The following is a 20,843-nucleotide window of genomic DNA, read 5'->3' on the forward strand; positions in this document are numbered from 1 at the left end:
TGGATGATAGTGGGGGTGGAAATGAGGCTCGTCCAGATGTGAGTGAGATTCATAAAGTGGAACCATGTGAATGCACGGCTTTATAATTCTAAAGAAAAGAATGTGTATGAATATTTCTTCTGTGTCACAGTAGTAGCCATTTTGTTTTCAGGTTGTCAGTCCATTGGTGGTGGACACAATATTTCAGTAACACCTTGACAGAACTTCCTTAGATTTGGTAAAAATGTTCACATGGACTCAAGGACAAACTTATTAGATTTTCAGGGGTCAAAGGTCAAGGGCGTGGTGACCTCACAAAACACTTTTTAGCCATTATTCAAAATTTCACATATATGGTTAATATTTGATATGACTATGGATAAACAGGAATGTAACCTGAAACTAGTCTGAGTGAAGGAGGAAGTGATTCTAGTTTCGGTCATGAGTTTTATTCTCATGGCCTCTGGTGTGTGTGGACAGTTACACAAGTCAAACTCAAGACTGAGGCTAATTTCAAAATTAGAAAACTTCTTCAAAATATTCTTTATTTATGTTTATCCAGTTTCTCTAGTCTCATTCTGAACAAGCTCATTTTCAGAAACTAGAAGATATTACCTTTCAAATCATAAATGCATTTTGGCCTTTCAGTTCTTCTGTTCTAAGCTTTTTCATTTGAGTATGCAAATGACATTAGAACACAGGTAGATGTTAATGATGTTAACGAGGGGCAGGGTTAAATGACTTCAACCTGATTAGTCCTGTTAGAGTGAAAAGAGTGACAACGTTTCATCTCGTTTAAAGTTTATTATCAACCCCCAGCCACTCACCACATACACACATCCACAAACACACTCACACACACATTAAGCTGTACAGTACATGTATTTGTCTGTTCTTTTAACATCGGTTCCCAGACCTGTCTTAACCAAAAACACAGGCAGAGACTTTGCTCGCTAACATACACCTACAGCCCAAAGTCTTCATGTGCATCCTCGGACTGGCCTCAAATTACAGCAATATGAAAAACAAAGCTGAAATGGAAGAAACGTTTTCTTAAAAACAGCATTCACCACAGACACAGGATTCTCTCTCTGGTTGTATGACGTGTGCTTCATTTATTTTAGCATAACTGCTCATATAGTTTCCAGCACTGAGGACTGTGGTCCTGTGTCCCTCCCTCAGACTGGACAAAGATGGAAACCTAAAAGCGAAACTCCAGAGAAAACAGACTTATACTGGTGCCCATTATGTCGGCCATTACAAAGTGACGTTACACATGTTGCACCAGTTACTGTCACTAGTTCCAGAGTGAATATTTGAGTTTAACAGTTGAAACAAAACGCTGTCAGAAACATTTCTAAAATCCCAAGCGGCTGGAAGTGAGTTACTGAAAGTGAAATCTTGAGCAAACAATGGATATTTCATGTTTAGTAGGTAAGAGGAAGACTTAATGCAAACGTCCACTACATCAGCAAAACTTCGGCAGCTTTTATTTTAACACATCTTCTCAGACGAGGAGCCTCATGTATAAATGCTCAGTTGATCTTTAGCTCGTTACCCATGGACGTTTGATTGATTAAAAAATTACCACAAATGAAGTTTGTCTCGTCTTCTTCTCATTGTGTCTCGACCTGCTCGAACTATCTATGAGTAATAGATAACATTCAGTTTTAAGATGTTTAGGGACCAACAGCAAATTAGCCATACTACGGATTTGATAGTGCGACAGCATTAGGGCCACTGTGAGGGGGGAAGATACGTTTTAAGAATAAAGGTAAAATGTTGTTATTGTTATTTTAAAGGTGAAATATTAAAATGTTTCATACTGTACAATATAGACAGACAAGAAATGCTAAAACATGAGCCTGTAATTGTCTTAAGAAAACCACATTTTACTGTCCAGATGGAACCTTTTTTCTTATACTGTGACTTTATTTTCATAACTTAAGTGTTAAAATTTTACAATCCTTATTTGAGAAATCAAGACATTTTTGTAATATGACTTTTTCTCATAAAATTACAACTTTATCCAGTAATAACTTGCTTGTGCATTTTCCTTTTCTAAAATAAACTTGTACAACTTGTAATTTTACAAGCAAGTAATTAAACAATTTATTCTCCTAATTACTTTCTTGTGTCAAATTACAACTTTTTCTCATACATTTCATGACTTTTCTCATAAAATTCTGACTTACTATTATAATACTTTCTTATAATATGTCTATTTATTAACACTTAATTCTTGTTTGTTTAAACAGTGGCCCTAGTACTTTGTCGTGTGGTAAAGATCATATTCATTGACAGTATCTTATAAATGAGGCGTCTGGTCTGAGAGGATCCAGTCCTGTTCCTGATGTGGTCTTGGAGAACAGGACACGTCGTAAATCAAACTTCTTTCTGAGAAAACAGCGGCTCAACTGTGGAACATCAAAACCAATCAGGAGGGCTGCTTTAATCTGACAACACACCCCCTCTTTTGAGTCAATATTAAAAACTCTTCATTTATCAATAGCTATAATTCCATATAAATTCATATAAAACAATTTCAAATTAAATATGTGAAAAAAAATGACAACACTTATATTTTCAAGGCAATTGCTCAAGGAATAAATTTTCTAAAAAAGTTTTGCCTTTTCTTAAAGAACCCATTAACAACAAGAGGCCAAAATATGATTTTCTTCTTCTTTCTTCACTTTAGTTTCCTCACTTCCTGTTTGTTCAAACAGACAACATGGTCCACAGCCAAACACAGTGGCCTATAGTGGCTAGTAGTAATAGTAGTGCATGCTGCTGTCCAGTATGAACGCCACTGATTTTTCTTGTTTTTAAAAAAGAAATCCACATTTAAAATCACATCATCCTGTACAAACATGGAATCATATTCACATCTAAGGAATCAAAGAAAGAGGGAATCAGCATTTTGTTTTGTTTTTTGTCACATTTTTCTTCCCTCCATCGAAAGGCAAGTCACTTCCCGCAGCAGCGTTGATGAACAGTTCACGGGTGGTAGATTGTCACACATCCACAGATCCCACTCACCGCCGGATTCTCCACCTGCTGCGGCGTCGTGTTGTGCGTTTCCACGACAATGGGCTGTTACAGGGATCCTGCCTGGGCTCCACACATTACAAGCACAACTGGTGTTCTTGGTCCAATGAAACACCACTACGCTCCATTTGATGAGTAGGAATGAACACCTGGGGCCAGAGCTCGCGCTGAAGCAGCTGTGACCCAGTCTGATACGTCTCAGTCTGTGGGAAGCCCTTCACTGTGTGATCGGCTCTGATCAGTGTACTGATAACCATCGTGGGATTGTGTGTTCAGTGATTTCTACATGTGAATGTTAAATAACTTTTTTTTTACCTAAATGCAGAGTCAGTCCAAAAGTACTGATATGAACCTTTATAAACCCTGATCCAGATCCTCCTGGTGGCCCCAGCGGGGATCAGACTCCACCCCCTGGCAGTGGTAATGCCTTGCTCTGCCATAACCTGATGGTGCTAGTGCCTCATGCTACCTATTCAGTTACAGTGATTAAATGAGCCCCTTGGTTCCTGTTCTGGCCAGTCCTGGGTCACATCAGTCCAGGTCTTACTGTCAGGATTATTGAGGTGGACGTCTGGAGGCAGGACAGTGAAGTTCAGTTCAGCCCCACAGTCAATCGGCCAATGAGGAGTGAGATCTGGACAACATGGCTCCCCTCGTCCTCAGGTGTGTGTCAGTGTTTTCTTGTTTGATGAAAGAGACAGCAGCAGCTCCTCTTCGTCTCATTGGTCCCCGAGCTGGAGGCGGGACTGCCACTCAGACTGAAATCTCATAGGTGGTGCCCCCGACGCCTGTCACCTTCTTCACCCCGCCAACCTGGGGCTTGTGGGCGGGGCTCTGCATCAATGCTGAGCCGGGGTAGGCCAATCCGGGCCGGGCAGACACGCTGACTGGGCGAGAGGGGGAGGAAGGGGCAGAACAGGAGGAGGAGGGGGAGGAGAAGGGCTGGCCACCGTTGGTCCGACTCAGAGGTTTCATCTGGATCAGCTCATCCCTGGTGTGAGGAAAAAACACAAAGAAGAAACGATCAGTGGCGGTTCAGGACAGGAATCAACAAATGCTTCACTCCTACTCCACCTCTGCTGCTTTCACACGTGACGTTCAACAACAGACATATTCACACCTCTGACCGCCTGCTCATTGATTGGACAGTTTTGGTGATGTCACCCTGCATCATCATCATCATAACATGAATAATGAACGGCAGCCGGGTTTTATACAGGATTCATGAAGGTAAATGTAAAAGTCTGGGATGGTCATGATGGAAAACAGTAGGAAGTGTTTTTAACTCTCTAATCAGGTGACTGGATGAATTTAATGATGGTCTAACTTTTCAAATCCACTTTTCTACCATCAAAAAACACTGAGGAAACTTTTCACTGAACCAAACTGGTGAGTCTGTTTCAGTGTACGTACACTTTAACTACTAACTGCTTTTTTGACTGTGTGGATTTAAGAGAGAAATTAAAAAATGAAAGACTAAAAGGTCAAAAGGTCATTACAGACATGTTTAGTCCATTATTTTGTTTCAGGGAAAACCACAGTGACGATAACAAAATGAGTTTGTGCTGAAGTGGAGACTGAGAAGTGAAAATCACAGACCCAAACGGGCCACTACTGTCATTTTCACTTAACAGTTGGTTTATCTGTAAATGTCATTACACAGTCCATTTCATTCAGGTCACAATGAAGACACACACTGAGGTTTCTGTGGTGAAGAACTAAACCCATGCAGCTGTGGGCAAACAGAGAGCAGGATGGAAACAGACACAAGAGACGATGTAAAACAGTGTCTCACTGCTGTCATGCAGAAAAGGAAAACTAATGTGACGTCTACCTGCTGCTACGTCAGTCCTGTCAACACACACATGGAGCTCCATGTGCTCACACTTTCTCTAATAGCATTTTCAGTGTTTCACTCATTAGTGTTAATGTTTCTGTACATCTGAATGTAGAACTGATTCTGTTCTAAAGCTGAATGTGGAAACATTCCTTTCTCTCTCTTGTTGCTGCTGTTTGTTCAGATGCAGATTCTCTGGTTGAGACTGAAGTCACTGCTACAGAACTTTAAACAGAAGGTGGTGATGATGCAGAAGATGAGAGCAAACAGGCAGCACACATCACACATGTCACAGAGAAACCTCACAGATGAATGAAGATGAGCAAAGGGAGAAGAAGGAGGAACTCACAGGAAATCTGGCAGGAGGAGGAGGAAGAGAGAAGGGAAGAGGAGGAGGAGCAGTCAATCAGGTAGTCAGGTTTTCAGGCGGGCGGGTGATTTTTTCAGGGTTAGCAGCAAACCAATCGTCCTGACAAAAGGCGAAACTCATACTCACTTCGGTGCTTGTAGTCCTCCTCCTCCTCCTCCTCCTCCCATCCCTCCTCCTCCTCCTCCAACCCCCGCTGCGTTGGCTCCGGCTGACGCAGAGGCCTTTCGGACCAGCCGGTACTGCATCTCAGCGGCAGCGGCACTCGAGTATGAGAGCGACTTGCCCAAGGGTGGGGGGTGTGGGGAGCGGGGAGGGTGGGTGGTGGAGGTGGCGCCCAGAGGGGTGTCAGTGGAGCGGGTTCGGTAGGGGTAGGCGTGGTGGGTCGGTGCGTGAGGGGCAGTGAAACGGGGAGGGCGGGAGGTGGAGGAAGAGGAGGAGGAATGATGGTGGTGATGATGGGAGTGGTGGTGATGGTGATGGTGGTGGTGGTGATGGTGTGGGGGAGGCGGGGCTGAGGAGGAGGGCAGAGCAGAGGCCTGATTGGCAGGTGGGGGGTGAGCACCAGGGTGGGGCTCGCCCAGCAGGCGCTCCCTCTCTGGAGGAGGAGGTGGGGAGGAGGATGTGGAGGAGGACGAGCGATGGAGGAAGGGGTGGTGGTGGTGGGCAGAGCGGTGGTGGTGATGGGGTGACTGGGAGGACTGGGAGTGCAGCTCAGCATCTCTCTGTTGTGAAGACATAAAGGGGGAGCTGTAGCCGCCTGCCGCTGGTGTACAGGGTCTCCCAGAGGAAACCTCAGGGGCTGCTGAACCCACTGCCACCCCCTTGTCAAAATCATCACCACCAGCCAGGAGGCTGTCATATGACAGGCTCCCGTTGCGAGACGTGTGGTGAGGCGGGGGTGTCTGATTGGCTAAGCTCTTGAAGCTAGCTGAGGTGGTGGTTGCCTCAGAGATGTGGGCGGCGCCTGCTGAAGTGTGTGTGGAGCTGGAAGATCGTGACGCCACTCCCGATAGGACGGTGGGGTCGGAGAAGGAGGGGTACGAGCGCCCGCCGAGGGAGTAGCCAGGGATGCCCCCTCCTCCTGCCTCTCTCCCCACCTCCCTCCTCTCCCCTCCTCCTCCTGCTCTGTCAGACACAGCGTCCCTCCGGTCCAGGCTGGGCTGAGAGCGGAAACCAGGCTGCTGGCTGGCCTGGAGGAGAGAGGAGGTGGAGGAGGAGGAGTCCCTGGCACTGCCAACGCTCTCTCCTCGACTTAACTGGAGGAGGCAGGAGGTGGAGGAGAGAGAGGAGGGAGGATAAAAGAGGGAAAAGAAACAACAAGAAGCTGAGTAAATAAGAACAGAGACGTCTGTGGGAGGTTTGAACAATTCTGTGAATTCCTGCTGCACTAAAACTCCCTCTAGTGTTCACATCCTGACACAGCACCTCAACCGTTACTGTGGCAACGTTTCTTTGCCAGACAGGAACTTTTCTCTTGACAGGGTGGTACTCAGTGGGTTTACTTTGGGAACAACACAGTGTAAGATGGCCGAACTCAAACAGTGTTTAATCATGAATCCAAGGTTTCTGCCGCCGGACATTTTCTCTCAGGATCGATTCATCATGATGCAACAACATACCACAAATACCAACAGCATCACAAACAATTCAAACTTCATGTCCTGCTGTCCACTGACTGAAAGCTTGTCTTCACATCAAATACACAAGAATATCCATTCTTTCTTTCTCCATATTCAACATGATGCCAACAGTTTCTAGTGTAATGCTGCTGTGAGGGTTTCAAAGTCACTACAGAAGCAACAGAACCCTAAACTGTAATAAAGCCTGAAGAACAGTTGTAGATTAAACTGTAAATGATATTAGAGCTAACCAACTGTGCATCAAATACATTTGGTAATATAGAAATGACTTCAACGTCACCACCACTAAACTTCAGTGTGTAGTTTGATTTAGCTCTGACCTCTTCTACACAAGCCTTTTCTCTGACAGAGTTAGTGACAGTTTCTATCAACATAACGAGGCTGTAAAGGTGGACTGGTGAGTTAACAAGGCTGTAAAGGTGGAATGATTGGAGGGTAATGTGAGTCGCTATCGGGAAGTGACAGAACACTCCAGGGCTAGCCATTTAGCATGCTAACTTGAGTACACTGGTAGTGCTTTCCACCTCTGGAGACAGCTGTTGGTGAGAACAGGAATGATGTTTGATGCTGTACAACGTTTCTTGTAGAGTGAAGTAAATAGGTGCTAATGCTAACATTAGCTATGTAGCAATTGCAAAACTTATCGCACTTATTTCAGTCATCTAACCAAAAACCCAGACTTCAGGACAGGGGAACCAAAGGAACTCATTCCTGCAGCACTCTGTTGGATTCCTCTGTATTCTGACAGATTATTGTGTGCTGTGAATGACTGCCTTCTGTGTGAGGCATCAGGTAGTATTTTGTCCATATAAGACCAGATCAGATGACCACATTGTGAAACATCATAATTAGAGTTTAAAAGGTGCTTGTAGGATATAACTGGAAAATGGGAAAACTGTAAATGGATAGCAAAACAGAGCTTTTGATAATAGTATCTGAGCTACATGGGAACAGTTCCCTACAGGTAGAGAACAAACAGGGAACTAAAGATGAGATGTAAGTTTCAACAACAGACTGAGGAGAAGAGAAACAGAATCATAACCATATTTATACAGATTGACAGGAGGGAGGGTGTGAACCAGACATGGGTACAAATACTGAGCACAACCAACTTCTTTGTACCAGTCTAGATGTGTCCAGGTACAATTTGTTCATTTAAAAAAAGCAGCTGGTTCTAATGTTGTGGCTGATAAGTCAGTTATTAATCATTCCAAACAGTGTTTCACCCATGTCCAGAACAAACAGAAAGGACCAGGAAACAAAGTTAAAGTGAAGATAAGAGGGAGAAATGCTTTCAGAACAATCACTTACTGATACTGATCAACAGAAAGCCACTGAGAAACCAAACCAAGATGGCCGACAGGAAATCAAGAAGGAAAAACAAAAATGGAGATGCATTAGATTGAAATCAAACAGATAAAAGAAACGAAGACAAATGGAAAAAAAAGCTTCTCTTCTCACAAACACACACACACACACCTCGACCCTGACGAGACTCTCCTCTGTGTGTGTGTGTGTGTGTGTGTGTGTGTGTGTGTGTGTACCTGGTTGGCGTAAGCATGTGTGAGCGCTGTGTGGTTCTTGCCAGGGCTGTAGGTGGGCCTGTATTTGTACATGGTGGGGGTGGGAGGGGCTTTGTTCAGTAGACTACACTCTGCAGGAGAAAAAATAAAAATCATCACAGTAAAATCAGAGTTTAGTTTTCACTGCAAGAAGCTGAGAAAGTTGAGGAGCAGATAAAAGTCAGAACTGGAGCAGGAGGGTGGAAGGTTTTACCCTCTGTGTTTCCTCTGGTGATTCCAGGGTAGCGGAGCTCGGGTTTAGGGGGAGGCGGAGGCTCGGCGTCACATGACTGGCTCTCCATCATCTCCAGACTGGACCTGGACTGGAAAGAGGAGACAACACGCAGATGAGGATCTTGTTCAGTTGACTGAAACATGAACACACTGTAAGACTGGTCTTTGTGTGTAGAGAATGGTCACAGAAAAACCTGGTTTTAATGCTGCATCTTTTTTCACTCTCAATTGAGCAGAAGTTATGTAGAACTATACTCCATTACCTCTGGAGAAATGCATTGTGGTACTTTTATGCATTTATGCATATTGTGTTAAAAGGTTAAAAGGTCTGCTGATCCCAGGTCTGCTGACTCTGTGTTATCCTACTGCAGCCACACCCCTAGTGACTCTGGTCCTGTTTAGACCTAAACCTAGAGCTGACCACTTGTGATCGGATCACCTGAGATGGATGTTAAAGAGCACCAATTATGGCCATTCTTAGTGCGCATCATTTCATTCATAATTTACATGCTTTAATGTTGTGAAAAGACATTATTTCTCTTCTTCTGTACATTTTATACTGTACTCTCTTCACCCTCTGTCTGAAACGCTCTGTTAGAGCTCAGGGCTCTCTAAGGCCCCCCTCCTCCCTCTGGAGCTGGAGCCCGATGTGCTCTGATTGGTCAGCTTGCCGGCAACTACCATGGCAACGACACGTTCTGCACGTCTTGTGTAAACAAACTTCGGATGACATTATTCATAACTTGGAATATTTTTATAAGAAACCCTTTTTTATGTGTAGACACTTCCAGACAAAAGAAATATAAAAATGGAGGAACAAATAAGAACGGTCGACAGGTAGGGAGTCTCCACCGCTTCACCTCCTGCTGGTTTATGATGCCGGTAAATATGAATGAATTTAACATTACTGCGCATAGTTACTCAAAAATGAACTCAGTGGTTAAACTGTGGATAATTTATCTGAGCTTACGAGGTACAGCATGTCAACGCTGACCAACGTTTAAGCATTTATATCTTTGCTCTGCTGCTTCTAACTAACATGACCAGGTCATGATCAGGTCACGGTAACGTGGTTAACATCCACAATAACAATGCAGACTGACAGGCTGTGAGGCTGAGTCTACAAAACTAAAGAAAACTCTTCATTATAAGTACTTATGACATAAGTACTTATAATGAAGAGTTTTCTTTTAGTCTTACGTGCTGTGCCTTGTGTGGGGGTTTTTCATTTTGCAGGTGGGCAGCACCAAGATAAATATTGACGTCAATAGGACCAGGGAGTAATGTCTGGACCCCAGCGAGGCGTTTCATACAAAGGAGAAAATTTGGTTTTTACCCTGACAGAGTTCCTCCCTTTGATGTAAACTTTGATCCTTGTGACTCTGGAGACCATTTACATCCACAAAAACCTATATAACACACTATAAGTAAGGAAAAACTCAGAAAAGCATAATAGGTTCCCTTTAATACCAGGTCTGAACAGAGCCTCAGACCACATTCAGAGGTGGTGGTGTGAACGTGAATGTGTCCAGGACCACACTGAAGGACCAACTACTCTACTGACCTCCTCTGTCACAGTCTGATTAGTCCCGACACAGTTTATAATGAACGGAAAATATTTTACTGTTTCAAGTGGATAAATCCTGCTTTCACAGTTGAACTGTGCACAGCGCATTGATTTGCTCAACCCCTCCATGCCCCGCTTGCTCTCTTTCTCTCTCACACACACACACACACACACACACACACACACACACACACACACACACACACACACAAAGTGTCTTTGGCCTCATTTCTGTCAGAATAGTTTCAATCAGAGCTAGGAATACACACAGTATATGATGCTTCTTTACTCCTCCTGCTCTCTCTGTTGTTAAGTAACTATCTGAGCTACCTGCATGTGAACAATAACAGACTAGTTATATTTTGTTTGGACATAACTCATAAGGTTTCAACTACAGATGATCTACAGGTGAAGTAGAAGTGAGCTCACCTACATTCAACAGACCATGATGAAACATTTGCATTTGTACATTTTTCTATTCACTTACTGTATATTTATCATTATTATTACCATTTTATAGTAGTTTTTACTTTTATACTTATTTACTTTATAAAAAATTGTGTGTTGAACAATTGAAACAAAGCAATGTCCCTGTGGGGGTCAATAAAGATTTTCTTCTTGCTGCCAGATGGACCTGGTTTATGCAAACTCATGCAAACTAGTGCAGATTTGAATGAGAAGCACATAACATGACATTTGTTTACCAGCAGGCCAGAAAACTGGGGTTTAAATGAAACAGGATGATAATAACAGGGCAGTGAAGTCCCTGTGAACTCCCATCCTGTCGTCCTTACCAGGTGCAGGTCTCCCTGGATGCCGTTGTCCAGGATCTTTGCAGCCAGCTGGGCCTCTGTCAGCTGTGGCCGCAGAAAAGGCGGCTGCACACACACACTCTGCACACACTTCTTCCTGCCCAGATACCTACAGAGAGCCAAGACAGTGAGTGCACACATCATGAGCAACACCTACGCCACAAGTACAAGCTTTAATATGACACAGTGAAACTCTAAATGAGCACTGGAATATGCAGCTATCACATACTCCTGCATACATGGTTCAAAACGAGCAAATGCTGTGCTTGGAAAAATTGTCTAAAAAGTGTCTAATAAGTGGTTTCCACAAAAAGTCAAAATTCCTTCTCCTTCTTTGAAAATTCATAGGATATGAATACACAGCTATTGTTCATTAAAAGTTTAATGATAGATTCATGACATCGCCTCCTGACTGAAGCACTGGAGGCTTTAGGTTCCCACGAAGAGATGAAACAGTTACTAGTTTCATGGTAGAAATGCTGGTTAGTAATACTGTTAAAATTTTAATTATCACTATAACTGTTTATTACCATGGTTAATAAGTGTGGTTAATTTAACTCACTTTAGGTTCTGTACGGCATCAACAAGCAACAGTCTCCCAGATGTATGAACAGCAAAAAACGTGGGTTTGTTTAGTGTCAGTAATGGTGGAAGGCAGAGACAGTGCTGCTACAGAGATTTTACAGCTTCTAAAACTAAAGCTAGCTAAAATTCAGCCGCCATGCAAACTGGTTAAAACTGGGTTGGAGATCCTGTCAGTGTCGGAGCCGCCATGTGAGATGCTTCAATTGGTGATCGTGTGTTTTTAAAACTTATTTCAGGGCTGCAGCTTCACTCTTTCATCCCTAAACAGAGTGTAGCCGCTGGGTTTCTGCTTCAACAGTACTGTGCTGGACAGGTGACAGGTGTGTTTACAGTGTCTGAAAGATGTTACATCTTGGAAAATAAATAAATAAATAATAACAATAACAACACATGTGCTATCCCATTGTTTACGGTGTGGGCATGCTGCAGGCAAACCCAGCACTGCTTGTCCTAATATGTCACACAGATGTGTTGGACATGTTATTATTTTAATGTTTAAATGCAATTATTCACTTGGTGAAATGATTTCAGGTTGTATGTTTTTATCTTTTGAACATTTTCAGCACATCTTAACACCGATAATTTTGGTCACTATAATGGTGATATTAAATTTTGATATCTTTTCATCTCTAGTCCCTCGTCACACTTGTGTAAGTGTATAAATCATCTCTAGTGTCAAACTCTGCACAGTGAAGCTCAAACATCCAGGTCAACAGCATTAAAGTAGAACTTGGTTTTGAGTTTTAAATCGTTGCAGATACTCCCAGCACTCACTCTTTGGATGTTTTATGTCTCATGTATTTTTGTTGTTGTTAATTAGAAAATTTTTCATGGGTCATTTATGGAAACACGCCTCTGTCAGACTACGTAATGCTCATGAACAGGCCACCAAGTGGGTAAATAAAAAATGCACCTGGGAGCCTGCGAACTGCAGAGAACATGAGAGACATTCTTCCAACAGCCATTGGTGAAAGGGTTCACACCTCCTCTGAACTTCCCCGTTACCTGGAGATAGAAAGAGAGAGAGACACACACACAGTTACACAGAAAAATCAGCAGTAAGAAACACTCATTCAAACAATGAGAGGGAAATATGAAGGTTGTTAACATGTCACAACTTTCCAGGACGTACAAATTAAAATAATCAAAGGACGTTTACTACAAACATGTTCTAAATAATGTTACCAATACTGAAATCTTGTTGATATTTGTAAGATTTCCTACTGTACACTTTCATATTTTAACTGCAGGATCTTTGGGCCTCAGTGATAAGTCTACCTGTCCCTGGTGCACATACTGAAACACTACCTGTTCATTGGTAGTCCTGCCTCTGGCCACCAGCACTATGTGGAAACCAGTAAGGCCGGCAACAGGGATGAAGAACAGGCCTGCAACACACATGACAGCCAAACTGAGAGCACAGGGGTCAAGGAATATCTTCAGAGACCAGATTCAGCAGACAGAAGAAGTCCCACAGAAAGTACTACTCCGTTAGACTTTTATATTCATTATGTAGAAATGGACAGCTCGGCCTGGGGGTCATCAAGAAAATTACAACTTGATGCCACCCAACCTTTCATGTCCACAGTTGGACTTCTCTCTCTGCGCTTGTTTCCTGACTTCAGCGTCTTTAACCCAGTTAACAATTCCTTAAGTCAGAGAAAAGTCAACTTTCAATACTTCTCTCTGACTGTGGGAGTAAAATCCTCCCACACCACATGGAAATAAATCCTCAGGACACCTGATACAAACAGAACACAAACATTTTCACTTGTTGAAGCAGAGGAGGAATGTCAGTCATTGCAGAGGTGGGAAACACCGTAACTGGACAGTATCAGCAGGACAAAAATACATGGGAAAGATCTTTAAAGGATACGTGACAATGGCGTGCAGGCGGTCAATGTTCTGCCGGTGGTAGAGGATGAAGAGCAGGCCAAAGCCGAACACAGCCATGATGTGAGCTGTCAGAGACAGCAGGAAGAGGAAGAAGTAGCGGTAGTTCCTCCTGCCAATGCAGTTGTTCACCCATGGACAGTGATGGTCGAAGTCCTGCATATGGTTAGAAGACACTGTGGTGAGACATGGATACGGTTATCAAGTGTTGTGTTGTTCCTTACTTCCTGGTTCAGAAGCTGCAACTTACATTTACATTACACAAGAATAAACAATGATTTGATTTGATGGTTGACATATACAAGTTCAGGAAAACAAACTAGTGCTAGCATGAGAGTAGAAGAGCAAACCTCTCTGCTCCTCCCTCCTTCTCTCTGCTCTGTTACGCTCCACCCAGCCCAGTAATTATGTCAGGTGGGTTTTGTTTACGGACGTGGGGCACAACCAACTGTCTGAAGGCAGACACAGACCCATGTAAACTGCTTTTGATATACAGTTGTGGTCAAAAGTTTACATACACTTGTAAAGAACATAATGTCATGGCTCTCTTGAGTTTCCCGTTATTTCTACAAGTCTGACTTTTCTCTGATAGAGTGATTGGAACATGGATACTTCTTTGTCACAAAAAACATTCATGAAGTTTGGTTCTTTTATGACTTTATTATGGGTTAACAGAAAAAGTGATCAAATCTGCTGGGTCAAAAATATACATACAGCAGTGCTAATATTTTGTTACATGTCCCTTGGCCATTTTCACTTCAATTAGGCGCTTTTGGTAGCCATCCACAAGCTTCTGGCAAGCTTCTCGTTGAATCTTTGACCACTCCTCTTGACAGAATTGGTGCAGTTCAGTTCAATTTGATGGCTTTCTGACATGGACTTGTTTCTTCAGCATTGTCCACATGTTCTCAATGGGATTTAAGTCAGGACTTTGGGAAGGCCATTCTAAAACCCTAATTCTAGCCTGATTTAGCCATTCCATTACTACTTTTGATGTGTTTGGGGTCATTGTCCTGTTGGAACACCCAACTGCACCCAAGACCCAACCTTCGGGCTGATGATTTTAGGTTATCTTGAAGAATTTGAAGGTAATCCTCCTTCTTCACTATCCCATTTACTCTCTGTAAAGCACCAGTTCCATTGGCAGCAAAACAGCCCCACAGCATAATACTACCACCACCACCACCGTGCTTGAGGATAGGCATGGTGTTCTTGGGGTTAAAGGCCTCACGTTTTCTCCTCCAAAGATATTGCTGGGCATTGTGGCCAAACAGCTCGATTTTTGTTTCGTCTAACCACAGAACTTCCCTCCAGAAGGTCTTATCTTTGTCCATGTGATCAGCAGCAAACTTCAGTCGAGCCTTAAGGTGCCGCTTTTGGAGCAAGGGCTTCCTTCTTGCACGGCAGCCTCTCAGTCCATGGAGATGCAAAACACGCTTGACTGTGGACACTGACACCTGTGTTCCAGCAACTTCTAATTCTTGGCTTTTTGATGGTTCTCAGTTGACTCTTCACCCTCCTGACCAATTTTCTCTCAGCAGCAGGTGATCGCTTGCGTTTTCTTCCTGATCGTGGCAGTGACAAAACAGTGCCATGCACTTTATACTTACAAACAATTGTTTGTACTGTTGCTCTTGGGACCTGCAGCTGCTTTGAAATGGCTCCAAGTGACTTTCCTGACTTGTTCAAGTCAATGATTCGCTTTTTCAGATCCATGCTGAGCTCCTTTGACTTTCCCATTGTAGCGTTTGTGGGTGTTTGTATCCAATGAGCCCTATTTATATGGCCTCAGAGAAGTCACCAGCTGTAGTCACTCATAATCACTCACAAGAAGTTACGAGGTCATGCTATGAAGCTCATTTCATTGACACAACTTTCTAAGTCACCAAAATTGCTAATTCATGTTGCTGTATGTATATTTTTGACACAGCAGATTTTGTCATTTTTTCTGTTAACCCATAATAAAGTCATAAAAGAACCAAACTTCATGAATGTTTTTTGTGACAAAGAAGTATCTGTTCCAATCACTCTATCAGAGAAAAATCTGAGTTGTAGAAATAACTGGAAACTCAAGAGAGCCATGACATTATGTTCTTTACAAGTTTATGTAAACTTTTGACCACAAATGTAGGAGATGGAAGCTGTAGCGTCACTGACAGAAATAATTCCTATTCATTTTATATTTACGTTCAACACACATAAATTAAGTTTCAGCTTGGTGCAGCTGTAAACTTCAGTTTTTTACTTACTTACTTAGCTGATAATTTAGCGATTGCTATGCTAACGGTACCTGGCCCCGCTGGGCTGATAACTTCTGTCAACCTGGGTTAGCCCATGGAGGTGTTCAGTCAAAGCAATAAAAAGGTACATTTAATCGATGTTAATCTAACGACGTTTGGTTTGCGTTTCTCACACATGTGACCCAGTTTAAGTGATCTGCGTTAGTGTGATGCGCAGTGTTAATGTTAGTTAATACATTGTCTATCGAGACGTCATGATAGTTCAAGTTAAGATAACGTGACGTATACAAAATGTGTAGAAAAATGTCATATATAAGATTGTTCTTTTAATACCCAAACCAGTCCTCAACTGAAGCAGACATTCATGCACCTATCCTGACAGCTGATAGATGTTTGTGATTAACTGTGATCCACCGCATCTTAACTCAAGTATTTGTCCTTTTTTGTCATTTGAAAGGTTTCCACACTGTGAAAACTGAGTGATCTGTGCCAACAGAAGGAGGACCTCAGAGCAGCCCTTTTGTTTCCATTCATCTGGTTGTAGAGAAAGGAGACTGCATGGACATCCTTAGTTCTCAAATGGGCTGTGATGATGATGCTAGGAAACCACTCCCAGTTCAGCTTCCTAATGATATGGAAGACTAATTGTTGATTATTCTCTGTCTTCAATATTCACAGGTTCAGTTTCTTATCTGCAACTTCATTTCTGCTGTTGTTGACAGGCGATGGTAGCAACACTTTTAAGAATGATGACTAAGTGATGGATCAATTCTAGCACTGTCACCACCTCCACAGGTGAGAGTATTTACCAATTAACAGATTTTTTTTTGATCCTTCATTGTCAGTGTTGTTGGACAGCAACATTTAAACATTTCTAGTATTTATGTTGTTGATTAAAGCTAACATAGAAATAGTCACACAATGCTGTACGTGTTACTATTGTGAAAACTCATACCAGATGTGTTCTATAAAAACCATCAACAAAGTTAAAGAGATTCATAAATAACTTTATTGGACATTATAAACTACATTAATTTAAACAATTTACAACACTGGAAACATGTATAAAATAATGTAATAAATTGATTAATTAAAAACTGTAGTGTACAATTTTAGTCAACGAATTATTTAAAATAAAAAAATAAAAAAAATACAGTTGTGGATGAAGTTAAAACTGAATTTCACTGTCATATGTAAGTTTGCTTAATAAAAAGAGGTAGTTGAATCAACAGTGCAACAGAATTTTTAATAACAAGTATAATAACTTTTCATCATGAGTCCTAATGTGTGAGACAGTTAATATTTATTTGCTCCAGTAACAATCTCCCTCTAAATAAGTGATGCTGTTGGAACAACACACTGATATTAACTATAATGGCTGAGGACTATGAAATATGAACTCTAATGTTGACTATATTATAATATTGACAATTTGTTACAGCTACAGTGGAGTCCAAAAGTCATCTGATTGTATGTGTGACATGGGGCAGGGAGTGTAATAAGACAATGAGGGTGTAGGGAACCAGGAAGAGCATAGCTGATCAGACCGAACAACGTAATGGCCACAAGTGTTACATTAAAAAATACTATATTATCATATAAGACTTATAAGATTGCTGCAAGAGGTTGTAAGTGTCCCCAAAGATCCAGATCTTGGCTGGATGGAAAAAAACATATTAGAAATCATATCAATATCATATTGTAGAGTATAGAGAAAAAGACCAAAGAAACAGCACTCTGATTAGATGATCATATAAATCTGAAAATACATTATTCCGTCAGCTTAGTTGTAATAAACAGTCTGCTGAACTGTTTTACATTAAATAACAATAGAATAGAAACTAATACTCAGTTTGGTGTCATTGTGCAGGTCATGATGGTTCTCAGCTCTCAGTGATGTTCTTTATTCTGAAACAGAGACAGAATCATTCCAACAGATGTTTTGACTCCTGTCATCAATAATGAAATGAACTAGAGCTGAAAACTAGCCGACTAACACTGAACCAAACTTATTGAAAAACAAAACACGCACATCAGCTGATCTGCTGGCTCATTAACAGCACATCCAGACACAACAGTTAACTGTAATAACATTATCGTTTAGTAACTGTAACTTAACATTGACAACCCACTGTCACTGTTAACACTAAGTTCAGTAACGTAACCTTAGCTTTGAAGAACTCATTTTAAAACACGTTATAACATGTTTTCCCTTGGTCTATGGTTTTAACACAAGCGGTTACACCACTCAGTTAGCTCACACACAGTAACTTCAGCTAATGTTACAAGGTTTCTCCTCATTAATGCGATATTTACCAAATGTGGACATGTATGCAATTAGCTACTAAGATTATTTTAACACTAAACTATAAAGTTTACCTCGAATTATGAATGCTAACTGAGTTAGCAGCGACTTTGTACCACGTATCCAGGAGCCTGTTGCGGTCAGGTAGCCGGTGTAGACGGGCGTACATAATGTCCTCTGTTCTCGGGGTCAGACCTGGTCAGATCCACCCCTCACTCCTCCCCAGCTCCACCCTCTCCTCCAAATAGCGTTTCTTCCGGTTAAAAAACAAAACAAAAAAACCCAAAAAAAACAAAAAAACAAAATGGCGAAGGCCAAAACGCAAACTCCTGGCTTCAAAATGGCAGTTCACAAACCAATGGGTGACGTCACAGTGGGTTGCCACTTGGTTGGGAACAGTGAAAATGCACCATGGATGAATGTCTCGATCAGATCAGAATGTGTGAGAGAACCTTTATGTTGCAGTAGGAAACAGGGAATCTTTTTTCTTAATTTCTCCAGTATCGAGACCAGAACAATAACGTCGGAGCTCATTGATACTACGGTCTTTAAACATGTAGCCCTGGGGCCTGTTTAATACGTGGTTTCCGTGCTCATCCCTGAATGTAGTGTGGACTTTCCCAAAGTCAAACTGCACTTTTGACTTAATAATCCTGCAAATTTGCAACAGTAAAAGTAGACATTATATCCACTGTGACAGACTGTCAAACTCTGAATGTTAATATACTATATACATATATACATACTGAGGTTAAGAGGGAAGAAAACCTTTTGTTTGTTGTTTCGTTTTTATGTGTTCATGGTAAATCATCTGGTCTCAAGCCGGTCTGAAAGACTTTTAGAGGCCAATCAAGGCAGTATCTAGTATCAGCTACACCCAGCCTGATCATTAACCCAATGCTCTTATGGGAAGAAACAAAGTCAATTTGTCTATTAATGCATCTAAAGTGCTGACTGTATTTTACCTACAGCATTTTGTCCATTGTGGGGATGAAGTGGACTGGCTTTGGAAGTTATAATGCAGTCATACTGTGTACATGACTAATGTCCAACTGATCGTATGGAAAAAGTCCACTGTTGAGTGTGAGCGTACCTCCACACAGTTGTCACAGACAGAGCAGTGGGAGCACCGCGGCGGCCTGTAGAAACGGCAGGTGGAGCACCACTTCATCCTGACCTGGATCCCTCTGATCTCCACCGTCTTGTATAGAGGAGCGCGGAAGTCGTCCTCCTTGTCCTCGTCTTCCTCGGCTGCAGAGACGGAGACAGAAGATGCACATAGTCACGCGACCACACACAATCCTAACACTGGCCAGAAGAAACACAGAGAGTTCAGACCCCTTCACTCTTCACATGTCTGTTACCCAAACTCAGATGAAGAGTCCGTTGAGACCAGAACCAGGGACCAGCAGATGTATCAGAGCGTTTTCGCGTAGTTAGCATCTTTATTTGTTAATGTTGTTTGTTAACTGGCAGTGGCTGACACAGTGTAAACGGTTGTGTAATGCTAACTCTCTCTCTGTACTGACAAGGTTTCAGGTTTATTTAGCCCCGCCCCCACAAGTTGACAGGATTGGTCCCTTAGGTTTGTGACGTATGAGACCTGGCTGTCTGAATCTGTTTCTATGAGACTGTCATTGGTTCACTGCAGTTCAAGGTGGAAACACTCAGTCATGGTGTTGATGGTTATTTCACTCATCATATGATTTGTATTATATAAAAACATCATATGGATGTTAACAAGGTTAAACACTTGATTTTCATTTGAGATCTACAAATGACTCCTCTGATCAGTCAGTCTGTCAATTAGCTGATGTTCTGGATCAGTTAATGTCAGCTCTGGTTAAATTTAAAATTAAATCAAATTCTGAATTGTTAACTCCTTCTTCCTGATGTTTGAAACATGTTTTCTGGTTATTCAAATGGAATAAAGATGTTTTAAGCTACAACAGGCAGATAAGCAAGAAATTTAGACTTTACAAATAAAGCTAAAAGGAAAACTAAACATTTGACACTTACAGCAATATAAACATACTGTAGACAGTATCCAGTGACCGGTTTGGTATATTTACATTTATTTATTTGGTGACTCACTAGTGAGGGACAACACTGAAGCTTCTGCCAAATGAGAGAAAGCTCATCACAAATGTTCAGTACATCCAACCATCCATGCACTCACCTCTGGGGAAGATGCCGGGGTCCATGAACGTGGCCATACAGAAGTTAGCCAAAACAAACAAGAAGATGACGCCATTGTAAATGGGCACAGCTACAGAGAAACGCTCCGAAAGCCACGGACACCTGAAACACGAAGAGAAGAGACCGGGACCAGGATTCTGTTACATGGTTCAGTTCTCATGACAGTGAGGCTGCAGGACCACATTCAAGGGATATGTGTTTGTTTGGTGATATGCTTTTAATTCCCTCTGTTACATCCTGAACAAGAGGTAAGGGACATTGTTCTCCATATGTGGTTTGATGTGATTGGAGATGATCACTCCAATCACTTTTTATTTGTACGTATCTAAACAAGAAATAATGAGTCAATGTGAGAGTGCATCTCATCTAATGGATACTAGTGACTATACAGGCAGTCTTTCTCTGCTCCAAGTCACTCAGCTAACTTCAGGTCACAGGTCGAACTGGTCTCTTTTAGGGGTGGGGGTCGTCTATCCCAAAACATCGATACTTTTGATACTTTGTATCTTTTTTGAAGATCGTTTGTAGCGTCAATACGATTGATACCAGTTTCAGTTTCTCTCTTGGACTCA

The 20,843-nt window shown here is 42.0% G+C and overlaps 1 protein-coding gene and 1 long non-coding RNA gene across 2 annotated transcripts in view; both read right to left on the reverse strand.

Moving 5' to 3' along the window:
- Positions 1–763: 763 nt before the first annotated feature.
- Positions 764–20,843, reverse strand: part of zdhhc5a (zDHHC palmitoyltransferase 5a) — a 35,807-nt gene continuing 15,727 nt past the window's right edge. Inside the window, exons 3-12 of the mRNA XM_023397225.2 lie at positions 20,252–20,373; positions 19,166–19,323; positions 13,511–13,683; positions 12,943–13,045; positions 12,548–12,639; positions 11,032–11,158; positions 8,651–8,759; positions 8,419–8,528; positions 5,361–6,490; positions 764–4,018 (exon numbers count right to left, since the gene is read on the reverse strand). Coding sequence (XP_023252993.1) covers positions 3,781–4,018; positions 5,361–6,490; positions 8,419–8,528; positions 8,651–8,759; positions 11,032–11,158; positions 12,548–12,639; positions 12,943–13,045; positions 13,511–13,683; positions 19,166–19,323; positions 20,252–20,373 — 2,362 coding nt within the window. The 3' untranslated portion in view covers positions 764–3,780. The remainder of the gene's footprint in view (positions 4,019–5,360; positions 6,491–8,418; positions 8,529–8,650; positions 8,760–11,031; positions 11,159–12,547; positions 12,640–12,942; positions 13,046–13,510; positions 13,684–19,165; positions 19,324–20,251; positions 20,374–20,843) is intronic.
- On the reverse strand, positions 16,759–19,159 carry LOC147817192 (uncharacterized). Its single transcript, XR_015436561.1, has 2 exons — positions 18,147–19,159; positions 16,759–17,675 (listed from the first exon to the last, which is right to left on the reverse strand). It is a non-coding gene; the product is annotated as an uncharacterized LOC147817192 (long non-coding RNA).

The sequence above is a fragment of the Seriola lalandi genome, unplaced genomic scaffold (genome assembly GCF_002814215.2).
Source record: "Seriola lalandi dorsalis isolate HSWRI2012SDOR001 ecotype SW California unplaced genomic scaffold, Sedor1 jcf7180002055006, whole genome shotgun sequence".
In the NCBI taxonomy this organism is placed as follows: domain Eukaryota; kingdom Metazoa; phylum Chordata; class Actinopteri; order Carangiformes; family Carangidae; genus Seriola; species Seriola lalandi.